At 35.9% G+C, this 14801-nt stretch overlaps 1 protein-coding gene across 1 annotated transcript in view; it reads left to right on the top strand.

The window, feature by feature from the left end:
- The window catches only part of LOC106136518 (paired box protein Pax-5), a 62543-nt gene that overhangs the window by 30349 nt on the left and 17393 nt on the right, over positions 1-14801 (top strand). Inside the window, exon 4 of the mRNA XM_013337089.2 lies at positions 10804-11001. Within this exon, the coding sequence (XP_013192543.2) occupies positions 10804-11001 (198 nt within the window). The remainder of the gene's footprint in view (positions 1-10803; positions 11002-14801) is intronic.

Raw genomic sequence — 14801 nt, 5'->3', positions numbered from 1 at the left:
TAGGTAAGGTCCAGTAATAAATAATTACACCTACTTATATGGGACATATTGCACAGATTGAGATGTCCCCAAAAAGTAAGTTCGGGATTAATTTTATGGGATAATAATCATGTTTTGAAGATTATATACATACATACATACATACATAAAATCACGCCTCTTTCACTTGCCACGATCTCTGCATACTTCCTTCGCTTCATCCACATTCATAACTCTCTTCATGCAAGCTCGGCGGTTTCGGTACTTTTGACCTGACCCTTTACCAGGACGTCCTTAATTTGATCAAGATACGTTCGTCTAGGTCTTCCCATTAGTTTTGTAGATTGCCAATGCATGATTATTTTTTTATTATTAAAATTTAATTTTAGTCAATAAATATGATGTATAAATGTATTCTCTCGTCCTCATTTATATTTTAAGTATGGATAATTTTGAAGTTGAAGTTGTTGAATAAAATGCTGCAGTGCAGTTTGTTATCGCTTCTTCTGCACTGATGCTTTGGAAGCGGCAGTAAACTTAATTTAATGACAATTAATATGTTAATTTGAAATGTCCCATAATAATGAATAAAAGTTTTGAATGGGCTAGCAACCTGTCACCATTTGAATCTCAATTCTATCATTAAGCCTAACAGCTGAACCTATCAGTCTTTCAAGACTGCCGGCTCTGTCTACCCCGCAAGGGATACAGACGTGATTATATGAATTAATGAAAAGTACTCTAACACAACAAGCTCACACGGAGAGAGTATTAAGAATGTGAATGTGCAGGGACTGTGGCAATTGGAAATATGTAGTCTCTAACTACCCCTTCGGGAAAGTGACGTGATATTTTATGTATGTACTGAGCAGGGATCAAACCTTGTGACTTAAAAGCCAAATAGGTAAAATAGGTGCGCTTGCGCCACAAATGCTTATTAAAAGATATTCTATATAAACCTTTAGTAACTTTTTCTACATTTTATCGTTATAACGTCCAGCTAAACATGGCCTATGAAAAGAAATATCTCCGGCTCTGTCTACCCCGCAAGGGACAAAGACGTAATATATGTACGTGTGAGTTTGTGTGTGTGTGTGTGTGAAACTTATCTCCGGTTTCCTTACATGTCGAATTGAGAACAAAGAAAATGATACGTATTGTTCATAGACTCTGCGCACGCGCCGGCCCAACAGCCGTGACGGGTTACGTTGACACAGACATACATACGTACAGTTATTTTAAGTAGCGTTGTTGTACGGATAGGTTATAATTGTTCCCAGATGTATAAAACTTGGGGATTTTCAAGGCAAGAGTGAATATAGCTTAGTACACAACATTAGGCCTCATCTTGCTTACCACCAGGCAGATTGAGGTCACACTCAATAATTGTAATAAAAAAAATTGTTTCGTCTACATTATATCTTCTTCCACCTGGCGTTGGTGACGGTTAAATCCTCAACTCCCTGTAGTAGACCAGGGTGAGTCTGGATTAAGAATATTAAGGTTTTAACACGAAGTCACTCCTAATCGACCTCAACAACCTTTGCTGGGGATCCTAACTCTACTACTAACCAAACAGTTTCTTGCGCAAGTTTACATACATACATATGGTCACGTCTATATCCCTTGCGGGGCAAACATAGCCAATAGCTTTGAAAACACTGATAGGCCACATTCAGTTGTATGGCTTAATGATGGAAAATGATTGATTGCTAGCCCATCGCCTAAAAGAAGAATCCCAAGTTTATAAGCCTAAACCTTAGTCGCCTTTTACGACACCCACTGGATAGATATAGAGTGGTTCTATTCTAAAGTGCCGGAGACCACATGGCAAGTGTTGTTTAAGTTCACCTACTCATATTGGATCATGGTTACACATCCTGTTGCCTGTAAAAATGTTTTACTCTGCCAACGTCGTAAGGGTTAAAGACGTAATGAGTGTATATATGAGATCTATTTGTCTGTCCGTCTATGGCAGCGTCAACCTCATTCGTTCTCCGTCACGGATGCGCAAGCCGGCGCGTGCGCATCTCCCAAACAATACTAAAGTTGATGTCATATTCTTTTGTTCTTCTTTCAAGTAATTGGCGTAGTTATATAAATTGTTTTATTATTACAAGGTGGTATTAATATGTGGCCATTTTATAATAAGACCAAACACATCTCAAGATGTCGTAAAGCGACTAAGGAAATGAGCTTTTTAATAGCGCCAAGTTTTCAGTAAGTACATAAGCTTTGTCATATCTTTAACTAGAGAGCGCCCGCGGCTCCGCCACCCTAAATCTCCCGTTTTTCCCGTTCCCACGGGAATTTCCCGAAATCCTTTTTTAGCATATCTGCATGCCAAATTTCAGCTCGATCGGTCCAGTAGTTTGAGCTATACGTAGATAGATAAATACGATAAACTAGCTGTGCCCGCAACTTCGTCCGCGTGGTACCTATAGTTATTTTAGGCATCATTGAAGCCCTCAAGGATGAATAATTTCCCCCGTTTTTTTCCACATTTGCATTATTTCTTCGCTCCTTTGCAGCGTAATGTTAATATAGCCTAAAACCTTCCTCGATAAATGGTCTATTCAAAAATATTTTTTCAATTCGAACCAATAGTTCCTGAGATTAGCGCATTCAAACAAACAAACTCTTAAGCTTTATAATTATACGTTTACGCATGTATAAAATAAACTTAAATTTTACTAAATATGACACAGATGTAAAAGTAAAAAATACTATATTCCTAGGAATTCATTGCGTAGCAACCATTGGCCGTAGAAAGATCTAGAAAATTTATTATATCCATATCCAGATACACTTAAATACGCTTTAAACATTCTCATTCGAAAATATAAGCACGGAACACTTGAATTCCCAATACTAAAATAACTCGCCATTTCTAACAGAATCACAACAGAACCATTCTTTACAGCAGTCGGCCAAAACGAACAATTCAATACGCCCCATACTCAAAACAAAATACGGCGGAGTCGGCGAATAAATTGAAAGGTAAAAGCAACTAGAGTGTCCAGTTATCCCGAGGGATTAGGGATGGGACACGACTCAATACCGATTGATTCGAAACAATTAAATCTGTTTAAATAATTTCATGAATTAGTGTTACGATTTTCACAAGAAAAGTGAAATTAGTATGATCAAAACAACTGGATTTTCTTTTTTAAAATTGTTCTTAATAGTTGTTGCGACCGTTCAGCCTCCATTGACAGACACTTTGACTTGACATTTATATGAAAAAAAAACTGACGGACATAATATTTAATAAAAAAAGGACAATCTATTTTGACTAAGACGACGACCAGACTAGACACCTTGAACTATTTGGAATCTGATGTTTTATTGTGACTGACCCACCAGACCCTCGGCACGTTCAATAGTTTTATTTTGTTAAGTCAATTTGAGAAGAAAAATTGTAGTCTTTTAGAAATACAACCTTTTTAACTAAATACGAGAAGCAGAAAAAAATAATCGGCCAATGTTCTTCAATTTACATTAACACTAGTCCGCATGTTAACCCTATCAATCCCGCGGGAACTCCGGGATAAAAAGTAGCCTATATGTTATTCTGGGTCATCAGCTACCTACATACCAAATTCATAGTAATCGGTTCAGTAGTTTTTGCGTGAAAGAGTAACAAACATCCATACTGACTGACATACTCACAAACTTTTGCATTTATAATATTAGTAGGATGGAATGCCAAGCAAAGTCACGCTGTCAAGAAGTAGTTCCTAATTAATATGGGTGTACGCTTATCCTAAACTTCTTGCACGAAAACCCGTCAAGTTATTCATACATTGGTCAACACCTGTTCACTAACTTATATAACCCGTTCTACTGCATTGCCAATTAACGACGCAACATTTTCATTCGTATGTAATAAGGAAAATTGGGAAACTGTACGCCATTTTGTTTTATAACCTCACTTTCGCGAATAACTTCCTTATAACAGTTTTGTGAACAGAGAAAGTTTGGTATATAAAATGTTTTCTTTGTTTTACGTATGCTTGATATAAAAGTTACTGTAAGTATGAGTACATTGAATGGTAAACAATGATCTATTCATAGATATACCTACTAAATATATGTCTGGCCATTCAACTAGGTAGAAGGTAGAAGGCCCGAATTGATCATGGCTGAACGTCGCAAAATATGATATATGAGTCAATGCACTGAAATCCGAGAACGCTAAAAGCCGGACCAAGTGGAGAGAGAAAAGTCGGAAAGCGGACCCCGGGCCCCGATACACTTCTGTGGAGGGTGCGACAGGGAACATACAGGGATGAGAGAGAGACCTACTAGCGGCCGCCGGCGGCTTCGTTCGAGTGAAATGGTAGCCATCGCTATGATGTTGATGATTGACGTATCGAAACAAAACTCTTTTTGTTTGAATCACTTGTAAACAAAAAGAAAACAACATTAAATAAATTTAATATTAATGAAGCAGGTATATTAAAATTTTATTAAACAGAAACGTAGAAAATGTCTGTGTAATGCAATATAAATAAGATAGTAGGTGGTGCGATAACATGCTTATGCTCATTTAAAATTGATGCCGTAGTGTATTTTGTATACATACATACATATAATCACGTGTATATCCCTTAAGTGGTAGACAGGCCTAACAGCCTTAAAAAGACTGATAGGTTACGTTCAGCTGTTTGGCTTAATTATATAATTGAGATTCAAATAGTGACAGGTTGCAAGCTAGTATTTTGTATACTTTACAATATTTTCGATAATGTTACTGATTTCAACTCTTCATTTAGCTAACACTTATTGTTCTTCAACAGTACTATTAAAATAAATTCACTTAATTTAGATTTCGTACATAAAAAAAAATATTACGACAAAAGGTAGATAACATTTTAAATTAAAAAAAAAATGATTATTTTTACTCAACAATCCCTCGAATCCCACAAAAGCATACCCCATCACTAGTGGTCAGTTTTCAATTTAAAATAGACAATGGCGGCGGTCGCCACTCTCGTTGACGCATTCACATTGAAATTATATTCTTGTTAACATCCCTCATTGTAATCAGATTGTTGGCATCATGTTTATGAATGATAACACATACATACAAACAAACAAACAATCTTGAAATAATTATCTATTGATCCAAACCACCTGATAATAAAGAAAAAAATATTTTTATTTGGGTATGTTTGTAACGAATTAACTCAAAAATTTGCAGATTGATTTTCGCGAAATTTGGCACAGATGTACAATAGACCTTCGGGAGTAACATAGGCTATTCTTTTTTAGCAATTTCCTCGTAAGCAAAGCCTAGCGCAACAGCTAGTAAATTTTGCCGGGTCAGCTAGTAGGTATATATTATATTAAATGTATTAAACGACGATTAAATTACGAAAATTGCTATTGCTAAATTGCTATTGCTTATTAAAAATAGGGGTTGGTGATAAAAGGGTAAAAATGTAGGATTGTATGGATTTTTTAATGCGCCATAATAAAAAAAAAAAGAAATTAAAAATATGCCAAAAAATAAAAAACGAACGACCATTGTGACACGAGAATTTTATATATTCATAAGATTTACTTTTTACACAAAACTTATAACTCACAAGCCAAAACAAAATGCAAGTGCTCTTCGAAATATTTCTTCAAAATAATCTAATTAAATACGTATTAAAGTTAACATAGTGTAATGAATAGCATTACATTATCAACACAAGTCTGTAGTTAAGCTGCGGTTAAGTTAACTAGTGAGATAACTTCAGTTAAATGCTGCAAACCACAAATTACACGTTCAAGTTAAGTAATGTTGGGTGGTTTAATGTTTTGTTTTTGTTATCCTTCAGGATGCAGGATCCTCCTCTCATGCCGTGTGGTTCCCGGCACCATTAAAAAAAAGAATAGGACCACTTCATCTCGTTTCCATGGATGTCGTAAAAGGCGACTAAGGGGTAGGCTTATAAACTTAGGATTCATCTTTTGGGCGATGGGCTAGCAACCTGTCACTATTTGAATCTCAATTCTAACATTAAGCCAAATAGCTGAACGTGGCCATTCAGTCTTTTCAAGACTGTTGGCTCTGTCTTCCCCGCAAGGGATATAGACGTGACCATATGTATGTATGTATCATAAAACTGAACACAAATGAAAGTAGTACAATCCTGTCCGTATAATAATTAGTCTGTTTTTCTGTCTGTATGTATGTATGTATGTATGAGTGTGTCTAGAAAGCGTGACGTCCGCCACACTTCCGCCGCTCATCAAATCGGTGGTCGGATCTTTGGTGTATACCTGTCTGTTTGTTTGTTTTGGTACAATTTTATCATAAACTTTACCCAAACAAAAAAAAAGTTCAAATCTTTCCGCGGTCCTCTGCGATTGATTATTTTCTAGGTTATGTGAAGTTTTATTGCTAAGTGCCGTGTGGTTCCCGGCACCTATACAAAAAAGAATAAGACCACTCCATCTCTTTCCCATGGATGTCGTAAAAGGCGACTAAGGGATAGGCTTACAAATAATTTATTTTGTAAACAATATAAAATCCTATAAATTACTTTTTTAGTAATTAATAGGTAATTGTTTGTATCAGTTTAGGTCGCATCCTTATTACAAAATCGATATCTTTTAGGCGATTAGCTAGAAACCTGTCACTATTTGAATCTCCATTCTATCAAAAAGCTAAACAGCTGAACGTGGCCTCTCAGTCTTTTCAACGGTCTACCCCGCAAGGGATATAGACGTGATGACATGTATGTATGTATGACATCCACTCACCCGAAATTCACAGCAATTTGTGTCATTTTGTGTATGACATATTGGAGATCAGATAACGCCCCATGTCATTGCAATCATGAGACAAGTGGATTATTGGAACTCAGGAATTATGGGGGACACATACGCGAGAAGCTTAGAGAAAGCCGCCTGCGTTGGTACGGCCACGTAATGAGAAGGGATGATGACCATATGACTAAGAAAGTTCTGAGTATGGAGGAAGGCAGAAGACACCGCGGAAGACCTCCAATGACCTGGACGCAGACAATAAAGAATGACCTGAAGAGTACATGCATTAACAAACAGACAACCCACAACCGTGTGGTGTGGCGCAGAAATACTAGGAGGGCTGACCCCAAATAAATTGGGACTATAGCCAGGAGAAAGAAAGAAGAAGAGTTAATTATCGGGGATGATTATTTGATTTGTATTAAGTACTAGCTGTTGTTCGCGACTTCGTCCGCTATAAAAAAAATAACTGTTCCCGTGTGGCTCCCGGCAACAATAGAAAAAAGAATAGGACCACTCCGATTCTTTCCCATAGATGTCGTAAAAGGCGACTTAGGGATAGGCTTATAAACTTGGGATTCTTTTAAACGACGGGCTAGCGACCTGGCACTTTATATGAATCTCAATTCTATCAGATGTTGTGTAAAAGATAATATGACAATTATTGGGTGATGTTCGAAATGTCTTATATTATTCATTAATAAAAATTTCGAATTTGTATTGGAAAAAAGCGAGCGAAGCTGCGGGCAAAACTTAGTTCTTTAATATACCTAAGGAACAAACATATTTTATTCTTTTTGTTTCTTTTGTTTTGTTTTATAAAAGAAAGCTCTTGTTTTTTTTAATATTGAATTCTAGAGCCAAAGAAATAAGAATTATAATGCATTGCGTTTGGTACCCCCCCGTACATTACTATAACTGGCAAAATCCCAGAGGAGTTAGCGACATGGGCACCCTTGTATAGAACAGTCGAGTGGAAAAGTGAAATAAAAAAAATTGTAATCGATTCTGAGATTTTTATATGGTCATGTTCATACAATAACATTTAAGATCATACATACATAAAATCACGTCTACATCCGTTGCGAGGTAGACAGAACCAACGGTCTTGAAAATACTGATAGGCCACGTTCAGCTGTTTGGCTTTGATATAACTAAGATCTCGCTTTATGGAGTAGCTAAAGCATAAATATTTTCTTTTGATCAACATTTTATGTATTAAGAAAAATGTATTTTTTTTTTATACAAGTAAGAAGTTTTAAGTAAATAAAAGATCAAATAAAATAATTGGAAGTATGCCTCTGTCTACCCCGCAAGGGATATAGACATGATTATATGTATGTATAAAGCGAGATGAAAAAATATGAAAATTATTAGCTAGGTTTATGTAAAAAGAAAATTGTTGTCACTTTTCCGCGCGACAGTACCCGGTACATTCGCACTTAGGGTGTGATCACACTCCTAATTGACTTATCTAGATCGCGATCCACCGGAGTGCGGTTCGAATCCGATTGGATGTTTTTACTGAATTAATCCAATAATTATGGGTTTTAAGTGCATAATTTGATAAATGTAATGCGTTTTGTTTGTGGAGTAGTCGGAGGTTGTATTTTTATACATACATACATATAGTCACGTCTATATCCTTTGCGGGGTGGGCCTAGCCAACAGTCTTGAAGATACTGTTTGGCTTTGTGATAGGATTGAGTTTCAAAAATTGACAGGTTGCAAGCCCATCGCCTAAAAAAATCCCAAGTTTATGAGAAATAAGAATTTTATGAGATAGATTTAATACCTACTAATATTATAAATGCGAAACTGTGTGAGTATGTCAGGATGTCAGTATGGATGTTTGTTACTCTTGCACGAAAAAACTACTAAAGCGATTACAATGAAATTAGGTATGTAGGTAGCTGAAGACCCAGAATAACATATAGGCTACTTTTTATCCCGGAGTTCCCGCGGATCTCCAGTTTTAAATAACATACATACATATATAATCACGTCTATAGCCCTTGCGGGTAAGTCAGAGCTGACAGCCTTAAAAAAACTTAATGATAGAATTGAGATTCAAATAGTGACAGATTGCTAACCCATCGTCTAAAAAAAGAATCCCAAGTTTATAAGCCTATCCCTTAGTCGCCTTTTACGACATCCATGGGAAAGAGATGGAGTGGTCCTATTCTTTTTCCTAATTTGTGCCGGGATACACACGGCACGGAGTTTTAAATAAATAAATACTAATAGTGTCATATACATACATAGCACCAAGTTTTACTATTTATTTGCTGTCATGGCGAAATCAACATATCCATAATGTCACTACGCCCCCTTCGTGCATGTTCTTAGTAATGAAACGTTATTTCTGAAGTGTTAACGCAAAACAATCCATTATTTGGACCCGATCCCCCGCTCCCAGGGGCGCATACCCCAAAACAGTTTTGAGCGCGATTGTATTCTTAATCGAGAAACGAATAAAGTGAATTTTATAAACTAAAGAATTATATATATGTATTTTACATATGCAAGTAAAATAAATAATATTTAACATATTGTTTTAAATTATCTATTGATTTATTTAACCAATAATAAATAAAATTTAAATAAAAAGCCTGCAGCTCTCTTCCCCGATATATAAAACTTGAAGATTTTTAAGGCAAGAGTGGATTTGAGAATATTCGAGCTTACGTACACCACATTAGGCCTTATCTTGCTTACCACCAGGCAGATTGAGAGCAGGCGCCTTTAAATCTATTATAAAAATAAATTGTATCATTTAACAATGGAAATGTTCGAAATCGATTTTTTAATTTTGTTAGTTATTTCGACCCGTCGCTAGTCGCTATTGCTCTTATTAAATATGTAACACTGAAATTTACAAAGAGTTTAAGAAATTCACTAGAGTACGTCCGCGACTCCGCTTGTGTCTAAATCCTGTTATTTACCGTACATACATAAAAATCACGCCTCTTACCCGGATGCGTAGGCAGAGACTACCTCTTTCCACTTGCCACGATCTCTGCATACTTCCTTCGCTTCATCCACATTCATAACTCTCTTCTTGCAAGCTCGGCGGTTTCAGGTACTCTTGACCTGACCCTTTACCAGGACGTCCTTAATTTATTATTATTTACCGTTTTTTCCCGTTTCCGCGGGAATTATGCCAAATTTACAATGTCTTAATTCAGCGGTTTGAGCTGTGCCTTATGTCTGACAGTGCCTCATTTTATATAGTCACATTTAAAGAAAAGCTACTTACATCATAAGTGACATATCAGTTACTAGCGATTTTTTTTCATCGATTCGAGTAAAAATCGCTTGCTTACAAATCATTATTCAATTATCATAAATCGAATATAAAACGCGCGACCGTCAAAAGAACATTCATAAATCAAGCAAAGGATAGGGTGACCATAATGCCATACTATTATTTTATTGTTCACTGAATTTAATTTTCGAATTTGGAATCTAATGTCATGTCCCGTGGGATAAAAGGGGCGTATTGAAGGTCACTTTACGGTCGATCGGGGAGTTGTACTGATGAGCTAATATGTTGAGATTTCCTTTCGTACGGTTGGAAATTGATTTTTGATATATTTGATGTTCTTTTTTTTAATTTTTGAAAGTGACATGGAATAATGTTTTTTTATAAGATACTATCTGTGCTCGCGATTTCGTTAATACGGAAGAGTTTTGATTTTGTTAATACATACAAAATATACTAATAATGATTGCCATTAAGTTGCCTAAGCTTTGATAGCGGTTTCATCAAAATACGTCCAGTGCTGCCGGTGATTAGCGTGTACAAACAGACATACAGTTATTTTTCTTATATACTAATATTATTCTTGATTTCTGCGACCTCTAATGCCATTACTATTGCTTAATGGCAACACATACTTTTCAAATATTACAATATACACACCCGTTTATTTCTTTTTTTAAGCAATGGGTTAGCAACCTGTCACTATTTGAATCTCAATTCAATCATTAAGCCAAACAGCTGAACGTGGCCCACGGCATGGTCGTAAAATTACTGAACCAAATCTCCTTTTCCAGGTATTACGAAACGGGCAGCTTCAAAGCCGGCGTCATAGGGGGCTCCAAGCCGAAGGTGGCGACGCCGCCCGTGGTGGACGCCATCGCGGCATACAAGCGCGAGAACCCGACTATGTTCGCGTGGGAAATAAGGGACAGGCTGCTGAGCGAGGGCATCTGCAGCCAGGACAATGTGCCTTCTGTTTCTAGTATAAATAGGTGAGATTTTTTTTTTTATTGATATTGTTTTATTTTAAAGCAAATTTGGTTTAGTTTAGTGCCGTGTGGTTGCCCGCGGCACCAATACAAAAAAGAACAGGACCACTTCATGTCTTTCCCATGGATGTCGTAAAAGGCGACTAAGGGATAGGCTTACAAGCTTAGGATTTTTTTTTGGCTCTATAGACGTGACCATATGTATGTATGTATAGTTATATTTAGGAGTTATTTTCATGTGATGTACGCCATAGCTGTTTATGAGGTCCGAAGATCACGGAGTCATTTTAGGTCACGGAAGTCATAATGGTATACTGAAGACCAACTGAAATGGTAAGAGGTCAGTTACAAAAAGTCGTAATAAGTCCGTATGGGTCCACGGAAGGCCATCACAAAGAGTGGTAGGAGGTTAGATAAGTTACTAAAGGTCATAGGTCATGTCATTGGAGGACACATACATACATACATACATAAAATCACGCCTCTTTCCCGGAGGGGTAGGCAGAGACTACCTCTTTCCACTTGCTACGATCTCTGCATATTTCCTTCGCTTCATCCACATTCATAACTCTCTTCATGCAAGCTCGGCGGTTTCGGGTACTTTGAGGACTTGTTACTTATCACTTGTTAACCTAGTTACTTGGAGGTCACAAGAGATTATAATGTGTAGCATCAGTAGTGGTTGAAACGGTAAGGTTCAATTCCCAACTCGACCACGTACCGAGTAAAAGGTATAGGTACATGTGCTGTGTGGTTTCCTGTACTTTAAAATAGGACATATCTATCGTAGTAGAAGGCGACTAAGGAAGGATTTGGATTTTTCTTGTAGGCGATGAGCTGTTATTGTTATTATTTGAATCTCAATTCCATCATGAACCCATACAGCTGAACGTGGCTTTTCATGGCAAAATGTCTCATATTTTTTTTTATATTATGTCTGTCATGACATCACATTGAAGGAAACAAACTTAACCACTTACCCATAATAGTGTAGTTCTTCGCTACAATCGCAACCCTACCTTATTGTTGGCAGAAATACTTTTATACCAACAATAACATAGTATACAAACGATATATAAGTATATCAATACCGTATAGGTAATAAGAAAGTTAAGGATATATTTCTTTGTAATATGAACCTTTTCATTCATAGTTAAAGTACAGTTTTGCACGGATGGTTTGGTTTAGGAAAAATTTGCTGGCCATAAAAACTACGGTAGCAATTTTATTGATTTTTTTTTCAATTCTTAGTAACTACCTTTTTTATGTGCGAATTAATTCTGTCTGTGATGTTTTATGTTACGATTTAACGCCTTTACGGCTCGATTGTGAGAAATTTTGTATGTTCTTTTTTTTCTCTGAATTCTCATACTTACGTATAATTTTTTCCTCTTTTAGGCGATGGGCTGGTAACCTATAACTATTTAAATCTCAATCCTATAATAAGGCCAAGCAGCTGAGCGTGGCCTGTCCGTCTTGGCTCTGTCTACCCCGCAGGGGATGTAGACGTGATTATTTATATGTCTTATTGTTATAAATATGTAAAACTACATACATACATACATATACTCACGTCTATATCCCTTGCGGGGTAGACAGAGCCAAGAAACAATGTTGAAAAGACTGTTAGGCCAAAAACTAAATATTACTAATGACACACATCGCTTGTCGATTGAGCGAATGCTGTTAAACTTCTGGGTTAGTCGTAAAAAAAAACAGTGTTGCCATAACGCCATTCTAATGGCCCACGCAAGGGGTTGAGTTCCAACGCTGTACCGGAAACAGTGCGGGAGGGACTAAAGATGGCGGCACCGGAAGTTGAGACACGTGCTCTGCGCGCGCCGGATATCCCCCACCATTGAAATATAGTGCCATACAATTGGGATATAAACTAGATTTTTCTCATAAAGTTATGGAAGTTATAAAGATACAAGAATTTTCGATTAGGGTGATTGATTTTGTATATTATGTTAAAATGTCTATATTCATTAAATTATTTGTTTTGTTTTGAATCTAGTAAGATTAAGTCACTTCTCTCATTACGATGTCTTCAAAAAGCATTATAAATTGTTAATTTAAAATCTTGGAATTCACTGTGAAAAGCATGCAATTTTTTTTTAATATCTGCGTAAAGATATATGTTACCAAGTTTTTATTATTTAGACATTAACCAGCTCCAGGAATAATTCGAGAATAAATTTTAAGCTGTTTTGTCCTTGTCAGTTCTCTCCTACGGCATCGTGAAAAATTATGGTTTAGCTCTAAAAAGAATAAAATAGATTTATTTTCAAAATTGGATACAAGGTATCACTAAGTGTCACGTCTATAAGTCTTATAGACGTGACATCACTTAAATCTAATTATAACTAGATACTACCGCTTCCAATCACACTTATATTTTTTAATATTTATAAGAAAATATATTTGAATACTAACAGTCGTCCAAATAGTATAATTACACTACTACAAGTAGCAGATATTTTTAATAACTCAGATAAAATTTCCCAAAATCTGAATCTAATTAGCTAAGATTACACCTGTCCAATACCACTCGAAACTGGACATTATCTACACAATTTTCCGACGGGAAAAAACATAACATGATAACGAAATTAATAAACGGTAGCATTGATAACCGAATAATCTATGCACAAATATTACCCGTGAAATGGGGTGATATATCTTATCTGGCTACACTAACACCGGGATTTGTCGAAAGCTGGCAACACTTGAAAATTATGGCGGAATCCTTTGCGGATTACGCACTTTACCACGTTGTTATTAAAAAGCATTGCCTCATTAGAGGTATTTATTTGTATTTGACTGATAGTGAAAGTTAAGACTGATAAGAAATCAATATATAATTAACAATATGAGTAGGAATAATCTCTTGTAGGTACTCTTTTTCGACATATGCCTCCTTTAAAATTTTACCTAGATGTGGAAGTTCCCGTCCAGGTCGGTCTTGCTATCTTTTTAATATCATCCGATCACCTGGCTCCTAATTTGCTTATCACTTCCTGTCCAGTGTCGCCAAAAAAATATTCTGTTTATAAATATACTATTTTAATTATTATTTGTAAAACAGTACTTTTTCCTAAAAGGCTACGCTGCCATGAAAAAAAAAAATTCGATTGCATAAATGCACTGCATGGATTTTAGTATTAAAGGTGCGAAATAAAAACAAAACTCTGTCAATAAATAACTAAATAGCTAACATTTTTAACAGTTATCAAAACCAGCCTACAAATTTTAAACCACTCAAAAAGAAATTCACAATTACAATCTCGTATCCATTACCAAATAGAGTCGAAATAATACAATTTGGACCGTAATAAAGCCTGTTTATTGACAACCATAATCCTGCTTATTGTTCAATAATGGACCCCAGCCCTTGAATGGGGTGCGGGACTTAAAATGGTCGACTTTGCACTGTAGATTTCATTGCTGGTGTAATGCGAGATAAATTTGATTTGGTCATTATTGTTTCGTCAAATTGGGGACTCGGTGGGTAGGTATTTTGAATTCTGTAGACAGTTTTTTTGTATCTTTAGTTTTTTTTTATAATAAATTCAGAGACACAATTTATTATTGTATCTTCTAACGAATCACGGTGTTTTTTTTTGTATTAATCTTAATTTTTATTTAAATACTTATACCTAAGTAATATCCTTAACTCATCAAAATATTTAAGTGTCTATAACGAGTCGTTTATATGATTAAGGTTGAAGTTTAAATGTAAAAAGTAGAATCATTATTAAAAAAGAACAGATTTTCCAAAACAACTTGATGTCTTGGATATA

The sequence above is a fragment of the Amyelois transitella genome, chromosome 25 (assembly GCF_032362555.1).
Source record: "Amyelois transitella isolate CPQ chromosome 25, ilAmyTran1.1, whole genome shotgun sequence".
Taxonomy (NCBI): domain Eukaryota; kingdom Metazoa; phylum Arthropoda; class Insecta; order Lepidoptera; family Pyralidae; genus Amyelois; species Amyelois transitella.
This window is presented reverse-complemented; position numbering and strand designations above follow the sequence as displayed.